General features: G+C 39.8%; 1 protein-coding gene across 9 annotated transcripts in view; it reads left to right on the top strand.

Annotated features, from left to right (window-relative positions):
• PTPRT (protein tyrosine phosphatase receptor type T) overlaps nt 1–22,064 on the top strand; it is a 446,868-nt gene that overhangs the window by 168,106 nt on the left and 256,698 nt on the right. For all 9 annotated transcript variants that reach the window (XM_032198172.1, XM_032198173.1, XM_032198174.1 and 6 more), the window contains exons 4-6: nt 5,258–5,339; nt 8,835–8,950; nt 11,351–11,525. In XM_032198172.1, coding sequence (XP_032054063.1) covers nt 5,258–5,339; nt 8,835–8,950; nt 11,351–11,525 — 373 coding nt within the window. The remainder of the gene's footprint in view (nt 1–5,257; nt 5,340–8,834; nt 8,951–11,350; nt 11,526–22,064) is intronic.

Raw genomic sequence — 22,064 nt, forward strand, 5'->3', positions numbered from 1 at the left:
GGTAATTGCACCCTACACCTTGCAGGAAAAGGAGAAAAACATACGATACTAATAAAAGCATGAGTGAGACAGGAATTGTGACAGAAGAAACTATGAAAAGGCAGTGAATACTCTGTGGATAGAAAACAGCAGGTAGAAAAGCTTTTGCTTTTTTTTTTCTTTTTTTCCTTCCTTTTAATAACTGGGTAGGAGGTCTATAAAATCTGAGCTGAAGTAGAATGCTTTAATGTTCTGCCTCCGAAAAGGAGTTGGGAATATCAGCAGAATAGATAGAGCACATTGTGCAGGGTGAGAGGAAGGGATAAAGAGATGCAAATGCACTGAAAGTGGTGTTTTAAGGGCTGTGCACAACTTGTCACTTGTTCTGAAATCATATTAAAGTGCTTGATATTCATATTAACGTGAACCTGGTTGTGAACCAGAATTTGCTTCATAGTAGGTGCTCTAGAGAGAGAACAGAAATGATCTTTCACCCAGATAATCAGTGCTTGAAAAACCTGGAAAAGACAGTCTGATCTCAAACCAAGAGATCCTTCTCTTAGATACACCAATACTAGACTTCCTGAGCCTTAGTTACATCTTTTGCAAGTCTTTTTAGAGGTCAAGTTTGCTTTTCCTGAGCCAAAAAATCCTTTAATTCAAACAAGAATTTTGTACTGCTTGCTGCGCAAAAATGAAGAGCCTGGAAGCCAGCAGTGACTGGCTGGGAGTAGTTCCTTTCAGAAAATGCAGGGGTTCTCTCCTTCTCTTTCTTTTCCCCAGCCTCAATTTTTTGATGGATGGGGTGGTTGTTTCCTTCTACTTATCCTTGTATTTTTATTTCTTAAGCGAGATCTGTCCCACAGATCATGGGGGATCTGATAGACTGATTTATAACCAGTCTCTGATTTTATAAACCACTTTTCTGTTGGTGATCTGCATTCTAGTGACTCTTTACATATCTAAAAATAAATAAATAAATAAATAAATAAAAGAAAAAAGAAAAAGAAAAACCTAAGCTCTCAAAAATGAAGGGAAAAGCACAGTCAAGGACTTCTGTTAAATGATTGTTGTGTGACAGCCTGATGTAATGTAACGCTTCTGGCTAAAGGAATCCAGAGGTGGCAGGATGACAAAGCTTGGGTGTACTGATGCCTAGGGAGTGTCTCATTTTATACTCACATCTAGGATATGCCATAGAGCATTAGTTGTCAGCTTTAAATCAAAACTGCCTGCCTAGAGAACAATTTGTGCACAGGGGGCCTGAAAGTATTTCAAAAGCACCAAGTAACATGAGGGGGGGGAAAAAATAAATGAATTTATCCAAAATTACGAAATCTGTGTCAGGCGAAATGGGGATTATTCTCTTAATACGTGGCAATCAACCACCATGAATTGCAGTGTGCGCTGAAAATTCTGTTAGGCAAAAGCATCTGAAACCATCTGCCCTGGGTCTGAGGCTTTGACAGGTACCTGGAGCTTTGGAGACGTGACCAGTGGAAAACAAGTAACCGAGTCGCTTGCCAGAGGGTCGTGTTTTAGGTCTGGCAGCTATGCTCAAGGGTCGTGTGAGTCATCCAGCTCCAGAAGCACTCTGCTGAGGTATAAACATGGGGATGGTGGAGATTTATAAATTCTACCCTAGAGTTAGTCGCACTTGGATTCCCAGTCTGCATACATTTTTAGTGTAGCGAGAAAAAGCTGTAATAGTACTTGGAGAAAGGTAATACGTGTAATCTTGAGTTACTGCTTGCCATAAGGATGAACTTAGTCCCAGAATGCGCCAAGTGCCGCGCTGCAGTCTGCCAGGAAGAGTTTTTTTGATGTATAGCAAGGAACGTTATTGATCCACGCCTGAAGAAAACTGTTGTACCACAACAGATGAGCCAGGCTACATTGCTAACACAGACATTGTTGGTATATAGCAGCAGTGAAATGTAGGATTGTTTATGGGGAAGGAAACATGAAATGACTTGGTATTTGCAGTTCTCAGGAGCGTTTAAGAAATGTGTAAGAGTAAAGCTTTGCATTTTGCCAGCTACATTAGGTTCTGAGAGCTTCCTTAAATATGAAGTAGTATTAAATGCCCATTTCTCAACCACTGTAATATATTTCAACTGAAGCTAAAAGGACATGAGAGCGACTCGGTCTGAAATGTGCAGAGCTGGGCCTCCTACAAGCCTTTTTCTCATTGTTGGGTCTCAATTCCCAGTTCCCAGGAAAACCTGTGTGCTTCTGCGCTTCTTGCTTTAATGGGGCTGAGATGCAGCAAAAAGACAAAGGGACGACCATGTGGAATTGTGAATTGGGAAATAAGGAGGTCTGAGCGCAGAGTGAGACAGACAATGTTGTTTTGACAGAATATTTTATTGTGTGAATTGCGAGGAAACCTTCACTCTTCAGTGGTTTCTTCACCAATGTGAAGAAGATTAAATCCACAGTCCTTTCAGGAGCTGACTCGGTTGTTACTGACTCCAGGTGTAGGTTGTGTTGTGCTGTATTAAGACCACTGAACATGTCACTAATTAACGGAAAACAGTTCTCTGTGTATTGGTGCTTACTTTTGCCATGTACAATTAGCCAGTGAGTTGGAGAATTTTTCTTTCCAAGTTCTTGGCTTTCAGGAAACTGTTGTAGCTTAGCATGGCTTATAGCTACTTATAAATGCAAAACTAAAATAAGGTTTTTATAGCTAGTAAGTTGCAGTTCAGTACGAGTTGGAGAGGAGTCACTGTTGTTGCTTTATGCTGCTACCAGTAAGTACCATTTTTATCATGAAGATTTTTTCCATTTATAAAGTAAATTATCCTTTCCACTCTAAGGACATGCATTACACTCTTGGTTTTTACAGTCTGTTGAGGTCTATTGAGATTCTTGATCACATGAAACACTCATAGATGGTTTGGGGATCGTTATATCATCTTCCAGAGATTTGCTGCTGCTTCTTGTCCCTTGGACAGCCTATTTTTTGTCCACCTCCCAGTGGTGTAGAACTCTATTTCTAAACATTGTTAACTCGTGAACTTTTCTTAGTTCATTTTTTTGCCCATTTATTTTTGTATTCTACCTGTTTTTATCATGGCTTTTTCCTAATGGACGTATTTCAGGAGATCTCCCGTTTGGATGTGCTGTGAACTGGGGGAGCAGATCTTACGAAGTCTTGGCAACGTGAGCAGAAACTAAGTTCCAGAAGCACAAATGCAAAGTAATTAACAGCAACTTGGTGCTTATGAAGTCCAGTGCTCCACTTTTGTAGTGTTGAGCACGTGGTGATCAGCATTCAGACAGCTGAATATGTAGTGTATTAAATCTTCTGATGGAGAAAATGAAGAAAAAGCTGAACAGAAGCAGGCTGGGAATGCCAGCTTTTATTTAAAGTGGAAAAAACAGTGTTGAAAACTGGCTTTAAGTAGCTAACAAACTTTGTGGTTTTCTAGTAATGATTTAAGTAGTCGTGAATTACTGAAATAATTTATCCTACAAAACAAGTAGCTGCACTAGAGTGCTGCTGCAACAGTAGTAACTGTGCCAGCTGAGCACATTAATTAACTCTGTCCTTGAAAACATTACTGTATGCTCATGCAAAAATGAGCAAGTTAGTAGAGTGTGAACGTTGCCTTAGTAAGAGGAAACAAAACTGGGGAACATCCCTTTCAAATGCCAAGGACAGCAGCCATTTAATCTCTCCACATGCATGACTTTTTAAAAAATAGTTAAGGATAGCACTTCATTCCTTTCCTTTGAGAAGGGAATCGCTAACTCAGGAGTTTCTGGTAGACCAAAAGCTCAACACGAGCCAGCAGTGCGTGCCTGCAGCCCAGAAGGGCAACTGCACCCTGGGCTGCATCAGCAGAGGGGTGGGCAGCAGGGGAGGGAGGGGATCGTGCCCCTCTGCTCTGCCCTCCTGAGGCCCCACCTGGAGCCCTGCGTCCAGCTCTGGGCCCCCAGCACCAGGAGGATGTGGGGCTGGTGGAGTGGGGCCAGAGGAGGCCACGAAGATGCCCAGAGGGCTGGAGCAGCTCTCCTGGGCAGGAAGGCTGAGAGAGATGGGGCTGGTCAGCCTGGAGAGGAGAAGGCTCCAGGGGGACCTCATCGCAGCTTGTCAGTACTTGAAGGGGCTTCTAAAAATGATAGAGAGCAAGTTTTTTGCTTGGTCAGATGACAGGATGAGGGGCAATGGTTTTAAACTGAAAGAAGGGAGGTTTAGACTAGAGGTTAGGAGGAAATGCCATTCTGTGATTAACATTACCATGTTAAATAATTAGTCTGCACTTTTCCTTTTTGCATTCCGGCTAATGTTACCAAATTTCCTGTTCCTCATGTCCTACTAACCTTTAATTGTTTGAATAAACTGGGCCATATTTAATACTATTGGTCTTCTGAATCTTATTTAGCGGTAGTAAACTGAATTTTAATGAGTCTTTTAGGGTTTCCCCTGCCCCATCTCAAAGTCTTTGCAGATAGCTTGTATGTTAGTAACAGGACACTTCAAATCAGGGCAGTTTTCCAGGTACAATAACACAGCCCTAGAAAAGTGTGACATTTTTGTTCATCACTAATCAAATATATGTGTAATCGGCCTCAAATTAGTAGAACACTTTCATTGTCCAGATCCATACAGAAAATAGTGTAAAGTAGTTTACTGTTAATATAGAGAAGCGTTACACATGTTTTCAAAGAGTACTCAGACTCTGCTAGTTCAATCCAGGGAAAGGCAGAAAAGAACTTTATTATTTCTGGGAGAATCTTATTTCAGTCCAGTAATTAGAATCCAGGGTCATCTGTTGCTCACTTACTGCTTTCTGATACTGCAATAGTGTGCATGCCAGATCAAGGTTTTCTCCGAAAGAATCCATGCACTTATTGATTCAATGAGAAAATCATTTTGTGAATGATATTCTCCAGCTTGGAGGCACACTAATTAGAACAAGATGTCAAATGATTACACACGTAATGTTCTTGGACTGGTGCTTATAGTGTATACAGGACTGTGTGTATATAAAGAGGGTATTTTTTGCTCTTCCAAATGGAAATAGTACTTAGTTCTTGCTAATCCTAATTAATGTTGCTCTATTTTTTTTTTCCATATCAAACAGATTTCCAGTCTTTGATATACATCCGCATAGTGAGTTGCATAGGTGCCCCTCCACTATCAGTGATAAAATGCCTTGAACACGTCAGACATTGGAATACGAGCAGAATGTTGTGACTGGCCAAATGACTACTGCTGTTTCTCTTTTCAGAAAACCTTTTCTTTTTTTTTTTTTTTGTATTTCAGGTGATATTTGAATCTGTCTCTTTGAAAGGACATCCAGGGTACATAGCTGTGGATGAAGTCAGAGTTCTTGCCCATCCATGCAGTGAGCATTCTTTGTTTTTCTAACTCTATCAGTGTGTTATATACCAGGCTTTGCAGTCTCAAGTAGTGATATACCCAATTCATTGAGCTCTAAGATTTCTTTTTATGTCCCCTGAGACACGTGATGACAATCAGCCTTTCACAACTGCTTAACTTACCAAGTTGTGCAAAAAGCAAAACTGAGTCTGTAGTTAGTGCCTGAATGTCTGGAAGTTTCTATTCCTATACTGCCACAAGAACACAGAACTCTTGATTGTTTTGTTATTTCTGAATCATACTGGTGTAGAAAAAGATCTAAAAAGTTTGGGATAATGCCCTGTGTGGTTGACTTAACAAACAAACAAAAAAAAAAGAAATCAAATTGGTTCAGTATTTCCTTAATAAAGGACATATCCCAAAGGTATCTCTCGAAAGAAATGTTAAACCCACTCAGCATCTGCATGAGGATATTAAAAATAAATCTCATTCAGACTTGCACAAGAGTGAAAACTAATGCAGGTTGATTGCACTGTTCAAAAGTATTTGGGTTATGTTGCTTCTATAGTGGTTACATTATGCCCAGCTTACATTTTTCATACTTAGGCCTTAAATCTCTACGTTGTGGCATGATTTTTTTTGATTTCTCTGTGCATGCACAGTGAGGCTTGAGGACTTCTGTATGTCTATATTGTGTCTGTAGTACATAGCCCCTTCTAAAGATTTTAAACAGCTTTCATGTTCTTTAGTGAGTTTAGACGTGTCTCCTTCAAATACCTTAATGTTCTTAAAAGTAATCTGTAATTACCCCATGTCTTTTAATGCTCAAATTATTAACTGTTACGTAGCATACTAAAATGCACTTTTGGGGTGATACTTTGATTTATTAGATTATGTTTACATTTGTTTATATTTTGGTGCTGCAAATTCAACATTTCCGAGTAGTCTGGTGTCGTTTGGAAAGGTAGCCCACCACCCTGCCACTTCAGTGCTTTACAGCCCCTTTCACTAGCTCGTAGTTTCAGCAAATCAGCAGTGGCTGCTCACAACAAAATCATGTAGATTGTATCAATGGGGTGAATAGACTTTTTTTCTTGCAGTACAGAATTTCAAAGAATAGCTACCATTTAGCGTGACAGACATGGATGGCTCTGCTCAAGTTTAACAGGACGTTTCTGATAACTGCAATATGGTTAATTGCTGTTTAACTAAATTATATTTGTATTTACCATGTGCTCATTGCTCAGGCCTTTGGGTGCATTTACTTCATTAAGAAATCCTTACAATCTGTGTTGACCAGATGTTGCTGATAACTGGCAGCATCCAAACAAATCCCCCGAATGATGCGCATGTATTCCTCTGCATAGCGGGTGGTGACTGATCCCTTTACTGGGAAAGAGGCCACTGAACCAACTGTGTGGCAAAGCCCAGACAAGGTTATGGGATCGAAAAAATAGCAACAAAAAGACCCCTGCTTAGTGAAGTATTTAAACTGATGTTTAAATCAGTGTCTGCAGGTATATGCAAGTCCCTCTAGAAAACTGAGCGCAACCTTGTTGACCCCAAAGTGGGGTGATTCGAACTGTAACCACTGCATTTCCAGTCAGTTTGCAACCTGTAGCATACAGAGCTCCCCACAGGCTGCGAGTTCTCTGCAGTCCTTGTAAATGCCTCTCCTGTCCCATTGCCAGCGTTGCTTTTGTTGTTCAGCAGTGACAGCCACCAGGGCAAATGTCACCAGGGCGTGTTCTGTCACTTGTACAGGCATTGCCCCTTGCGTTCATTTTACAGTTGTTACAACTCAAAACACAGGAACCACGGAGCTCCTGGTGAGCATGGGTGTGTGACTTGAAATCATTGGTGTTATTTTTTCATTTCTGCTTCACCTTCATAGATAAGTGTACTACTCAGACTTAGGTAGCAGTTTAATAAAAAGTAAATAATAATAATAATAATAATAATTAAAAAAAAAACAACAACAGAAGATGTGCCTAATTACACCACAGAGATGGAGGAAAATGCCAAGATGGTGCTGCCGCTTCGAAATCCCAAGAAGGGAAGCAGTGGAGTATCCACTGCCACTGTGCTAAAGGCTCGCTGTGTGTGAGCAAGGTGGGGGGGGACAGCCGGGTGCCCAGGACACGAGCAGACCCGAGGGATGTGGGGGGTTTGGGGCTGGGGGGGCTGTGCTTACCCAGGCCGCACGGTGCCCGCTTTGGAGCCTGCATGTACCTACACACCTTCGCCTGGGGGTGGGAATTACTCGTATTGGCCTGCACATATCACACAGTACATCCCATCCATCACCCAAAGGTAGTTTTCCAGTGAACTCAGAGACATGTTTCTGGCCCCAAGAAAGCACGAAGTACAGAATCGCTGCGTTTCTGCAGCCTGTGTGCTGGAGGTGTCAGCAAACGGAGTGCAGGGAGAACACCATATGGAAACTAGATAAAAACCTTCAGCATAGTGTACAGTCTTCATGTGCCTGTAGTGAACACCTACCCGCATGCCAAGCCTCATACGTGCTTGGGCACAGATGTCCATACCCTCTCAAAGTTACTTATTTCCAATAGAAGAATATAGGGTAGGATGTGTTATGAAATTTTGTATCTCTCTGGTGGCTAATCGTATTAGGAAATTCAAAGATGAGTTGAAAAGGATTGACCTTTAGTGTCCTACAAGACTCTGTGTGTCTTACTAAAAGTATTTAATTGGAGCACAAACTTTCTTCCAAAGCCATGCAAGCACTAAGGTCATTTTGAAGTGTCAGATTCACCACTGCTTTTTTTTTTTTTCTTGTAAGTTCTTTTTTTTTTTTTTTTTTTTAACTTAAGTAGATGAGTGGTGTTTAGTCAAAAAAATCTTTTTAATCTTTTTCCTTTGTCAACACATGTATATTTAATATTGATGATATTGCCACTTTGGTATCAGTGCTTTAATATTGAACTAATACTGAATTTAATGACAGCAAAAAATTACATTGTTCTTAACTAATATGGTGATAAAATACTATCACTAATACCAATATTTCATTTAATATCAATGATTTTATATCAATGACTTTGTTATTCTAAAGTTCTAGGATGTAGTTGACAGTCAAAAAAAGTAAAAAGGGAAAAAAGGCACTTAGGAGAATTTGGTTTGGGTCAGTCATGCTTGACAACCTCAGAAACCTTTGGTTTCTTTTTGACCTTTATAAAAACACAATTTTCAAAAGAATTTACTCAATTACTCTTCATAGCAAGGAGTAAGAAATTGTTTTGATGACCGTGAACTTGTGATCTGACAGTCTATGTTTTCAGATGTGCCAGAGCTCTGTACTGATATCTTGGGCTGTTTTGTGTAAGCTCACCCACCTTGCTCTGCAGGGAATAGTCAGGTACTGAAGGACAGCTTCATTTTACTAAATTGCCTGGTCAAGGATAGGCCTTAATGCTTTGCTGGGTGTTTATGTCAGTATTGCTGTAACAGTCGGTTGCTGCCTTGCTCTACCCTTCCTATCCTTTGCATCTTTTGTTAGGAAAAGCACCGCATTTCCTACGGCTGCAGAACGTGGAGGTTAACGTGGGACAGAACGCGACGTTCCAGTGCATTGCTGGGGGGAAGTGGTCGCAGCATGACAAACTCTGGCTCCAGGTAAGGTGATGCAGTGTTTTCGAGTAAAAGAAGTAGATGGAGGACAACTAGGTGGTGAGGCAAAATGTTATCACTGAGATCTTTTGAGAACTGCTTTAAAGTGTTTCCAGATGGGAGTCTAAGGTGACAAAATACAGAATCATGCTACAGAAGATGGAAAAAGTGGCCAGTTACTGCAAAACTTTAGTTTCAAACAAATCTGTGCATACCTGTAAGCACTCAGCCATAAAACAGAAAAGACAGAGCAAGTGGAGAAGTTCCTCATTCGTGCTTAATTTGCGGTCGTCTTCCCCCTTGCCCTCCGAAAGTGTCATTGGCAAGGGCTGAGGGCAGTAAGTTAAGATGGAATCCTACCATAAGGTCTGAGATAGTTATCTGGTTGATAAAAATAGGCAAAAATCATTTTGTGTACTGCCTTTGTTTCTTCCTCTCAGTTTCCCTTAGCTGTGTTGACAGCAGATTGTTTCTTCTAGTTGCTCAATAAAAGATGAAAGCATTCGCTCTCTTAATACCTATATTTTCATCCTGCCAGCTGGACTTGAAAGACTGTGTAGTACTATTCATGTAGGTATAGTAAATGTAAGAACTGTTTTTCAGTTCTAGACTTAGAAGTGGAACACTTAGCAAACTGGAAGGGTGGAGTACTGTTTCCCAGTGAAGAACAAAGTTATTTCTTCTGCCCATTCAAGTGCTTGGCTGTGGAGAGTCCCAGCACTAACATGTTCTATACATAGAGTTCTTCTAGAAACTTTAAAAATAAGGGAGCTCTCATAGTTGTCTAAACTTCTGCACCATGAAACACCTAATGTCCCAAACAAGGATTCTGTTACTGCATGCACCGTGCATGTGCATAGGGCTGACACTTTCAAAATGCTGAAGCCAGTCAACAGTTTTTATTCACAGCTCAGAATGATGTGATGGAGGACCAGATTTAGCAAGAATGTGCCTTAAGGACTTTCTGCATACAGTAGAATTTAAACACGCATCTTTTCTTAAATTACTGTTCTGACGGCAAAATTCAGTTCATTTATGGCAAAATTCAGTTCATTTTTTTCTTTCCTTTTTTTTTTTTTTTTTGGTGCTTAGTAAAACAAACAAAAAGCCCCCAATCAAACAAGAAAAAACACCACAACTGCAACATCATCAGTGACAGACCCTTATCATAGTTGCTATGGTATTTGTGGTGATATGTTACGGATTTTCTCAAATTCTTTTATTGGTTTGAGACTTTTTAATAAACTTTTTTTTTTTTTTTAAATAACAATTTCAATTTTAGTCCAAATACTAGGAGCTGAATCAGTTTGCCTAATACTAAGAATTAAAATTAATGCTGGGAAGGAGATTGTGTTGGTTAGAAATGTGGTTGGCATTATCTAGAAATGACTTGACAGTCATTTTAACTGTACTCCTATCACAGCCATTATCCTAAAAATTATCTTTTAATCTGAAATTTATTAACCTGTGTTATACTTCTAGCATCCACTGAGGTATATCCACTGAGATATATTTTGGCTTATTTTATATCTCTTGAGTTCTTTCCGTGAAATGTTTCCTCAGTTATGATTAGATGCATGTAAAAACACTTCCGATCTGAAGCAGTATGAACCTTTTCCCGAGAGAAGCAGGGGTTTGGGAGGAAACCATTGTTGCTACTGGGGACTTGTTTTCCATATTTTAAAACTGAAGTATTTAATGAAAATAGCCTTGGAAATACCTCCCAAAATTGATTACTGGAAATTGGCAAAATGGCAGTGTATTTTCCTCTGAGCCTCCTAATAAACTAGGCCAACTGAACAAATTCAGGTGTTTATGCTGATTTCTAGTTAATTCATCATCTGTCACTCTTCCAGTTGGGAAAATGTAGTCTGGCATTGGCAGGGAGAGATTTTTTGAGGAGTGTTGCAGGTACAAGGATTTCTGCTCATCCAATTCATTTATTTAAATTGCTTTGGAAACAAAGTTTTACACCTGAAAATGCCAGGTTTATAAAATCTGTTGATTTTGTAGCATTTCTGTAGAAAACCTGTTCATTTGTAGTATTTTCATGTCCTAGCTAAGCCTTTGGATATGCTCTGCACAAATTCAGTCTGAACTGTCACTCTCCAGACTTTTCTGTATATATATAACACATCAAATGCACAAAAACATTTCAAAATTTAAGTAGACATGAAAACTTAAACAAATATACTTGTAAGGATACTTAAGCACGTTAGTTCACAAAATCCAAAGCCCTGTACATATTGCAGGGGCATGACTAGCAGTGTTGCCCTGAAAAATCGTGCTTATATAAAAAGTAACCTAGAGTAATGGGAACATGGAGGTTTGAACAATTTTAATAGTAACAAAGAGTGAATGATCTGTGTGCCTTTTGACAGACGTTATTTTTGTCTGCCTTCACAGCAGTGGAATGGACGGGACACAGCATTAATGGTCACTCGAGTCGTCAACCACAGACGTTTTTCTGCTACTGTCAGTGTTGCTGACACCTCTCAACGCAGTATCAGCAAGTACCGATGTGTCATTCGTTCAGATGGTGGATCTGGAGTTTCAAATTATGCAGAATTAATAGTGAAAGGTAGGTTGCATTAAAACAGCAAGTTTATGTAAGATGAGTATTTCCTCCCACATGGCAACTGCGTATAAGATTTGACATCCTATTGGACCTTCCTCTTTCATTCATATTAAATTCAAGTAGGAGAAAAGGGTAAGAGAGACAAGAATTTCAGTCATTTTCTTAAAACAAGTGTTTGAATCAAAACTTCACCCAGATGTAGCCCTCTTCATAAGCTATTGTAGTAACACATGGTAGCTATGGATACTTTTAATGCAGTCAGCTGAACAGTTTAACTGTCAGTCAGCTTCATCTGCCTTCCTTTACAGTTTATCAGGCATAAATAATCCTGTGATGGAGCATTGCATGTCAAATGAGTCTGCTCAGGACTGCTGGGAGTAAATGGTGGGGGATGAGTCTGCTCATGTCTTAAAATACACAGCAGAGACATCAGTAGTTCTTGGAGGAAGCTTAGAGTTTTTAGCTCTGTTATTTACTGTGTTTCAAGAGGTGATACTGTGCCTACGTTTGCAAGGTGGTACTTGCTTAAGAGCTTCCATGAGGCATGTAGTGAGGTGTTATTTACTGTGCTACTTTTTTAATCTTACTTTGAGCTTCACCACAGGGATGTTCTCTGCCTCTTAGGAGAAGCGAGCAGAAGGTGGCAAAGTCACCCCAAGAGTGCTTCATTCTGTATTTGGGGTGGGGGTGACTTGGGGTGGAAGGAAGTTGAAGTACAGGTCTGCTCATGGAGCGTAATTTTACTGATCCAAATGTTTTAATTTTCTATGAAAATGGACTTTTGCAGAAACAAGATCACTTTCATCCACTATTTCACTTCCTGCTAATTTACTCTGGCACTTGATGATCGATATGCTAATGCCTTCACAGTGCCTTAAATATCAAGTGTTGAATGTTGTAGATACTCAGACTACACAGATCATGAAGAGAATGTTCACATTAGATGCCAAGTGCTTTTAATTCCCACTGGATGATCTTGCATTTTATTTGTTCAAATATGGAGAAATTAATTCACAATTAAAAAGGAACTGAGTTGCCAGGAGTGGCGTATCTAGTGTTGTATCATTGCTAAGTAGAGGAGATCTTCCAGAACAACCAAATATCAGAATATGCAGAGTTAGGCACGTGCCTGACACTTCCATGTTTAACAGTATGAGAAGGATTAAAATGGAAGAGTGAGTTATAAAAATGAATGGTTGGACATGCAACACGAGGCATCGATAGATTTGTTGCTGAAGTACCCAGGCAGGCACCTAGCCAGAAGAAACTTCAGGAGAGTAGTGTTGTTCTGGGAAGGTACACTCCTCTGCTCCAGGGTAGTAAGCAGGAAAAGTTAAGTGGTTCATTTGAGGTTAGCTTGATGCAGCACTGTGAAACTCTGGGATTGCATGGATGAGTACTTCTAGTCTGACTAATTTTAGCGTGGATAATAGCAAATTTGTAATGCATGCACACAGGCTGAAATGAGAGCAAATTGGAATTGTCTACTTCTGAAGAGATGTTTATTGAATTGCAGTAATGTACTTGGGTATACATTAAATTAGTCTGTAATTGAAGTTTTGCTCAATTGATAGTCCTGTCCCTAAACCTACTAAATCCAAGCTGATACTCTGCCTTGCATGCTTTTGCTTAGTCAGTTGAACATAAAATCATATGGGATTTCTTCAACAAAGGTTAAGGTTTAAAAAAGGATCAGTGTATCTTTTTCATGTAAAGGTCTGTTTGCTTCCCTAGGCATAAGATATTTTATTATAGAAATGAGAAAGTGATTCACATTTCTCAATATTGCGTGATTGATATTTGGTGGGTACAGAAGGAGAAATTTTCCTTTGAAATACATCATGTTCTAGTTCTGCACCCTAAATCAGAACAGCAGGTACCTCTTCCAGCAAATAAAATGATCAGTGAAATTAACCCCCCTACCAGCCAGTCCTCTCCTTACATGTTTGTGTGGACATGTTTTTTAATGTATTATTGTAATTAGCGGAAATCTTACACAAAAGATGATAACTTTATTTGCTTTAAATTGTTGCAGTGTATTTACTGGTAGGTGATACCTTTGTACTACTGAGAATGCTTTTCTGTAGAGCTATTCACTGTCTATGCTAATGCCTTTCTGACTATGTTACAAGGCTTGTGTAAATGACAATACGTTTATTCTTCTCTCTGCACTTTAGAATCATAATAGTAAAGCCAGAGAAACCTATCATTTCCATCCATACACCTTACCACCCTTTGGTGTGCCTGTGGAAATAGCTCTTCTCTATTTCTTATCTCTCACTGTTGCACATATAGTAATTTAATACAATTGTGTATAGGGCAGTTTTCAAAAAATCCAGTGCTGCTACATTTTGCTGTACTGATCGAATGGAATGCTTCTTGTCTGTAATTTGGTAAAGTAAAAAAGTAAGTCTGCGTGGCAGTCATTCGTATTCTGAAATAAGTGTATGTTTTGCTTGTGTAAAGATTGTCTAAAATACTGTGAAATTGGCCAGAATCTGATCTGTATTAATGATATAATTTGAGTGTCCTTCCAGGAAACTTGTCCCCGCATAACAGTGTAAATAACATTTTAAACTGTGTCTATACAGCAGTTTGTTTGCTATTTATTTCTTTTTATCCTCACTGATTTCAGATATTCTGAGTGCCCAGATTAATTACTGAATGGATGGTTGGAAATCTATAATCTATTTATCACAAACCATTTTTCTGCTCTTTTTGCTCTCCAGAAAGTCCCTCAAAATTTTGTTGCTACCTGATGCAATTTTGTTTAGACTGATGGCGTTTTCCTAAAATCTGTTCTGCTGCAACAGGGATTGGAATATGCAACAAAGCCCCTCTGCGGACCTCCTAGGATATGTTCTAGTACTCTTCAGTTCTTTCTTAGCTGCTTTTCAAAGTGTTTGTTTAGTCAACACTGACGAAACACAGTCTGCCTCTTAACTGAGGGGCTTTCTGTAATCCTTGTGGTATTTGGGACAGCTTGTCTTTCATCAGTTGCTTTTTTCTTGAGGTTTTTAGACGTGAAGCTGATACCTTCAGAGACACCAGAGGGAGAGGTGGTTTCATTTTCCAGAATTGCTTACTATTTTTTCTCTAGTTCTTTTCTGGTGCGATGCTTGTCACTGTAATTGCACCGTCTATTTATTAACTCACTGGGTACACCATGAAAACTGCTCTAGTGCTCATAGCACACCCTGGAATTAAAAAAAAAAAGAAAAGAAAAGCAAAAAAAAGCTGTCAAGCTATCAGATATCAGAGCTTAAATATTCAAGTGTGAAAAGCATGCTAAATAATTACACATTAAAAAAATCTGTATGGTTAGGCTGCTCCAGAATGCAATACACCACACAAACTCCTGGTTAGCAATCGTAAGGCAGACTTGACCTCTACAGTTATTTTGACCTGTCTCAGTATTGTTGCGTCTGGAATACCTTCAGTTACTTTTTAAACACTGGGAAGAACTTCTAGGAGAAAGAACTTCCTATAGCTTAAAAGAAGAAAGTAATAAAAACATCTGACTTGTACAGCTGAGACCACTGTTGGGCTGGAGCTGGCCCTAGAAGTGTTACATGAGGCCATCCATAGGTCTGCTTAGGTAAAAGAAGTGGAGTGTAGGTGTGAAAGTCTGGTGTATGGCGTTACACGTCTGCTCTAGAGTAGAGCCTGTGTCTGAGATGAAAATATAATCACCTTCCACATACTTGCTAAGGTTGATGGCAAACTCTGTGGTCTTTCACTTTGCATGAAACAGTTATCAGGAGGGGTGGTAGATGTTCAAGATTCTTCAAAACTTTTTATTTTCTTGATGTTTTCTTTGTTGTTGTTGTTATTTTCTTGCTCAGCACATGTATGGTTCTATACCCCAGGGTATCTGTGTGAAATATACTTAAAAGTAATATCCTTGCCATCGCAGGGTAATACAGCAGCTCTTGTCCCGGTGGTATTTCAGCCCCTAGGCTGAGGGTGCAGGTAGGAGAGGTACCACAGCCTCACAGCTGTCCTGACATGGGGGTGGCTGGAATGCGAGCCCAGTCCCTCATTTGGAGCCATCTAGGAGATAAGCTTATCCATGGTCAGAAATATATGCATTTTAGATCTCGCTGTTAAAAATATTTTTCTAGTATACATAATAAGTTCAGATAGCAATTTTCATGCCTCGCAGCTATTTATCAGGCTCATCCAGACTGCAAAAGTTGCTGGGTAGATTTGAATTTGTCTGCCTGAGTAATGCGCGTTAATCAAGGTCCTCAAAGTTATCACCTTGTGAACAGGAAGAAGTCTTTTGCTGGCACTGCCAACGGTATCAGTAAAGCTGTGATTACAAGGATCTCCCTCAGGCTGCGCGCTATCTCTCTCTCTCTTTTCCAGTTTGCACAACTAGATTGCAGAATTTACGTGTGCTGCGCCAGGAGAAGTTAGGTGTAGGTTTGGTAAGGTGTGCAGTGATGTTGCTGCTCTGAACCCTGGACCAGCACAGAGGGGTTTTGCCCATGTCAACCATTCAGGAAGGTTTTGCTGGCTTGGAAATAACAGAGCATGGGAGGATGGCTTTGTGATTGTAGGGTGCCTGAAAGAGCTGCCTCCATTCCTTTATTTCTTTGTAATCACACTGATACAGAGTGTAATGCTCACTTCCTTGGTGTCCACATCTGACTAGTAATTACTCAAACTCTTCGTTGTTCTAACTGCCTCGTTCATTGTCATCTGCTGGCTATTGCTTTAACTCAGCTGTGAGCATCAGCTGGGGGTGTGGTGAGAAAATGGGAGATGGGATTTCAAACACTCATTCCCTCTCACCAAGAGCTTTACCTTCCCTTCGCCTTCTTTCACTCCAACTTAGTGTTGTTGTGTTGAGAGCAGAGAGATGAGGACAAAGCCATTGTTTCACAGAAGCTGGCAGTTAGGAAGAATGATGTGCCTTCTTTCAAAAGGAAACATTTCCTTCTTCTGTTCAATGTCCAAAATAGAACTGGGAAATGAAGCCTTATCCTTGAGAAGTGATTGATGTGCCATTTGTAGGCTGGATCCCATTTTCAGAGCTGCACACCTGCAATGTGCATGTATTCCTTGTTTCTCGTGCTTGCATTAGCCAAGGAGGAATAAATTAGAAAAGGTGTTCCCAGGAAGAATGCAAATCCGCAGCTGGGATACAAGGGAAGTTCATAAACTAATGGTTAGGTGTCAATTTTTTCCTAATTTGGAATATTTGTTTCTCCAGTAGCCTTCCGTTTCTATGCCAAACAAGCAGGGAGTGCTGTGTAAAAGTTTATCTTCATTGCAGCCACTTGGGAAATTAATATGGCTTTCCTGTCACACCACTGAGTCTCAGAGATTGTTTGAAAGATTAATAATGTGTATGTGTGTGTGTGTGTGTATATATATATATTTGTTTATTTTTTTTGTTTATCTTCCTTACAAAGGCAAATGTAAGCCCAGGGTTCAGTTTTATCCTGACTGAAGCTCTACCTGAGTCTGGTAGAGAGGCAGGCAAGGGATGAAGTTGCTTGGGCTGTGTGATGTTGCTCATGATGTATATATCAAGTTCTTTATCAAATACAAGATATAAATACGCTAATAAATGAGAAAGTGTTCAAAACATAACAAAACAAACAAAAAAATCTTGTTGAAGGGAAAGAACCTGAGTAAATATCTTTGTTTCCCAAGAATGGTGTCATGGAAAGCTGTTTCCTCTTTCCTGTTTGTGAGGGCAGAGTCTTGCCCACTTTGTCCTGTACTTTCCTACATCCATTCTAAGGGAGGAGAAGGAACCTCCAAAGAACAAAAATACTGAAATGAAAAGCATTGCTGGGTGTAGACCTTCTCAGCTCTCTAGACTCCTTTGGCTTTTCGTGACTTCTCCATGAATTCATCTTATAGGGTGCACCTCTGTAGAAAGGAAGATAAGCCATGTTCTCTCGTCTGCAATTCTGAGAAGTGTCTTCTCCACCAGACAATATGAAGGAGATGCCTAAATAATACCTAAATAATAAAATGCCTAAATAATTTATATAAGATTTTGGTCTTTCGATGAAAGATGTAATCTAAAAATTTGTGGAAATAAGATGTTATTTATTGGTTGCTATTCCAGGTAGTCATATCTACCTATTAACCTCTATTTTAGAGGAAGTTCCTGACAAACAACGCAGCTGGTAGAAGTAGGGAGGCTGGCAAATGCAAATAAATGTGTTTGAGCCTCCTTGGTTTACACTCCTGTTTGAAAAGTACGGACAGGGTGATTTCATACATTTCATTCTGCCTTACTTCTTGGAGGAAGATAGCAGTAACGTGACTTTCTAGCATATTGCAGCTGGGAGGCAGAGTATTTGAGTTGTCCAGTTTTCCCTGCTGGTGGCTTCCTTTGTTCTGTAGTATTTCTTTGTTGGTCTGCAGGGTCTTGCAAGTACCATTTTTTTTCTTTTCTTTTTTTGTGATGAAAGAAAGGAATAGTGGTTACTTGGCCAATATTGTTTCTCCTTGCCATTAGCTTTCTCACATGCTTACCAAACATAGTCAAAAACCAGAATTATCACTTTGTTACTTGTTCTTCAACCTGTGATGCTGTTGCTAGTAGGGTTTGATCCTGCTGGATTCTGGCTGTGGCTCGTGTTCTGTGATCAGAACATTCAGCTTTTGCAATGTCTAGTTAAAATTATCAGAAAAAAGTAATGCAATGCACAGAAATTAATTCAGGAGTGCTGATACCAGAAACAAACATCAAATGCTAAGGGCATATCCCAAATGCCTTTGCTAACTGAAAGCTTTCTCCAAGTGGATAGCTTGGCAGCTCGGATCACCAGATGTGTGCCACTGCAAAATGTAGTTGGCAGCTTTTCATTGTTCTTCCTTTCTGATGTACAACTTTTCATACGAGTCAATTGCTCATTATGCCATGTGACATTACTATTCAAAATAACACCTATTTTTTGCTTATGACTCAGCTAAAAGATTTATCAGAGAAGTTTGAGTCACGTACATTGTTAACTCTCTCCTGGGCATCTTTCTTCTGCCTGTTTAGTTGTAGAGAGTTACTGATGGGCTTCCAAACCTCGTGGTGAATGGAACCTATTCTTAACTTGCCCACTCGGGGGGGTGGGGGGTGTGTGCTAAAAAGTAGTGCTTTACTTAATATGAAATGTGGGTGAGGATTTCTTAGTAGGCAAGGACGGTCATTCATGTGAAAGCCTGCAAGAATAAACCGGCTAAACAAAGTGTTTACAACACAGTGAGCCCTGTAGATCTGTGGACACAAGTGACTGAGACCAAGATGATTGGAGCTTTAGAGAATTGTGGTGCTGGACATACCGTGTAAAGAAGCATAGTTACTGATCTCTTTCAGAAATGCAATGATTACTGCAGCTAATGGACGTTCTGCAAAAATAGTATATTTGTAACTGGACACCTGAACTAAGGAGTTCAAAATCACCTGTGCAAGTGACAGTTTCCTCTCCGGAGCACAGTGCCAGTGAATTCCCCAGCTGTCTTTGCCCTGATTTAGGCTTTACTCTGTTGGCAGCGTGGTTTGAATCCGCTCAGTTGCAGTCGGCCTTCTTGGGATGCATGGAGGAGTATTTGCCCAGCTTTCTTTTCAAAAAAAACAAGTTCACAAGCCAAAATACAGAACAGTTAGAAACGCATTGTTTCTCAGTGCTAAAGATGACCTTTACATTAACTTTTTTTTTCCCACTTAGCTTTTTCTCCTTTGTGCACCTACAACCACCTTTGGTTGTGTTGAGGTGGAAGCCTTTCTTAAAAAATATCTTCCACGTGCATGCTGAACCTTCCTGTGGACTTCCAGGTCTACATGCAATACATGCCTTTCTACCTGCTTTTCTTTTGGCATGCTGCAACTGTTCTCCTGTGTGGGCACTTTTAAACTCCTCTGCTGGGTTGGAGGTGGGCATTTACAAGCCGAAGCTGTCCTTCTGAGGTACAGAAGCCTGCAAGTTTTGTTTGAAGGAGTGGAGGACCCTGTAAATGCTGAATAGTTGAGTTCAGAGCTAAGGGTGTTTGCATTGCGCTGTCTCCCTTCAACTTCAAAGCTAGGAGTTCACAAAAGTCTTCGGAAGTCTGTTAGCTGTGCTGAATGGAGGCCACTCAGCAAACATGTGCCAGGTATTGAGGTAAATGGGGTTTTTAAAGTTTGCAGAGTATTTACCTCTGGATGATGGAGCTGAACTGCTTTGCTTTCAAAGTCAGTAGAACTGAACCCCAGGGAAAAGCTGGGTGTTGGTTTTGCATTTGTCCTATCTGAATTAAAGGATTAAAGAGCGTTTTTCAGTGTTAGGGAAAGAATGCAAGAAAATAGCCGAAGTTGCAGTTTTGAATTGAATTTTTGCAGTCCTTCTTCACTTTTGCTCAGAAAAGTTCTTCAATTGGGCAACTGATTTCCCAGCATCCAGTGTAGCTGTCAGGAGAGGAAATGCAGTTCTCAGATAATTACCACCCCAAAATGTGTTGTACTGCTTTCTAGCTTTAATCTAATGTGTTAACCTTCTGCCATGACTTAACACCACCACTTGTTCCCCTCTCACTGGTGCTGGGATGCTTGTTCACATCACATCCTCACTGTTACCCGTGTCTTTGACTTTGAGAGAAGGTTTTAGACCTAGGAGCAGAAACCTGCTGAGCATCAGTTAAATAGGATGATTACAGCAAGTCCTGACACTATTGTAATCATTACCCTACTAATTTGAAGGAGGTGGGGGGTGGGGGTGGATACACCTCTCCAGAATCTGTGCTGGTCCTCTTTCTTCCTTTCCTTTTCTTCACTGAGATTTCTCTCCAGAGCATCTCTTCTTTCCCTTCCCCTCCCACCCTCCCTCTCTCTCTCTCTCTCAGCAGGAAACTTCACATCAGTCTGTGTTTATATGCGAGGAAGATGCAAATAGCTGCAAGACTTAGGCTATCTGTCTTTGGATCCTATAAATCAGTCTTTGCGTATGCTTTACTGTCCTATTTATTAGCCTGCAGCTAATACTGAATTACATGACAGACTACAACTTACAAACGGCTTGTTCCCTCAGCAGGATACAGACACAAATTAAAATGGGTTGCTTATTTCCTTAATTTTCTCTTTTCCTTCCTTCATATGATGGCAAATGTTCCTTTTGTTACTTCTGCTGCATCTGAGATTTCAACTGGCCCTTGTGACCAGTGCTGAAAATATCGTATTGCCTCTTAATCAGCAGTGTGGTATTATTCAGTCTTTTGTCTCAGACTGCTCACTAAATAACAGTTTGTCAGTATTTTCAATGATTTTGAGGATCAAACTCTCAATATAAGCACTCCTGTGCTTGCTCTTGCATTGGTTTCTACCATCAGTCTTCTGTTTAACTCAGTCCTGCCACTTTGTTCCACTTAGTGTGTCTTGCCAAATCATTTACTTTTGTTTGTCTTATGTCAAGGAAGTGGTATTTTAGGGTTGACAAGAAATTTTGGTAACTTAGTTTTCTTGCAAACTGGCTAGGCCGTTTGGAGCGAGCAGCAGTCGTGCTTAGCTTGTGGAAAGTTGTGTGATTGCTGTAGTCACTAACTGCCATGCTCTCGAGAGCCAAAATCTTGTTTGTGGGCAAGTATTTTGTTTAAATTTCTGTGTATCTAAAAAAGAGAAGTCCTAAACCAGTGCAATGTTTTTAGAGTAATTTCTTTTTCAGGTTATAAAATTGGGGATATTCACATGATGCTAATATTAAATGACATATTTATAGCTTTGTTTGTGATTCTTAATTTTGTAAATGGCCTCTGACAATTGTGTGCTCTGTTTATTTTCTGCCAACTAAGAAAGGGCAGGACTACGTTAAAAGTTGTATGGATCAGATGTCGTGTGTTGAAGGCAGACAGGGCTTTGCTATCTAGAACTGGATTGCACACCGACAATAATGAGGAAAAATATGTTCTTTCTTACCAAGATATAACCTTTTCACTACATTCATGGTCCTCTCAAAAGCTTTGCCAATTGGATTTAATTTAGCATTAGTTAACACTACATTTATTCGAAGAGTCTGAGGAAACTCAATGCAATATAGAATAATCCTCAAATTTTCCATAATTCCTTTTCCTGTCTCCTCCTTGGAATCCCTCTACTGTTATAGTCTTTGCAGTGGGATTATTGGCAGGGGGGATCTTTATATTCTTTATTAAAACTTTGATAGTTTCAGCAGGAACTAGACTGTTTCCTTTTTCAAGAATTACTTTCAAACTGGAAGATCTTATTTTTTTGCATACCTCATCTCCAGGTATAACAGTTCTGTAGTCATAAGAAAACTTTGTCATTTTTCATATCTCTCATGTCACTTGGAATTGTAATGATAGAAACAATATTTAACATTATTTGACCTTCGACAACATGCAAATCATAGAATTTACAGGTCACTCGTGCATCCTGTGCAATACCATATGCATAAAGCAGAATTGTTTTTAAAAGAGATTGATCGAGATTGAAAGTGTTTAAATGGCAGAGAATTTTACCATCCTTAGGTAAGCTCTTTCAATACTTAATTACCTTCAGTGCTTAGTGTCTATACCTTGTTCTAGTCAATG

This window comes from Aythya fuligula, chromosome 16 (assembly GCF_009819795.1).
Source record: "Aythya fuligula isolate bAytFul2 chromosome 16, bAytFul2.pri, whole genome shotgun sequence".
NCBI lineage: Eukaryota > Metazoa > Chordata > Aves > Anseriformes > Anatidae > Aythya > Aythya fuligula.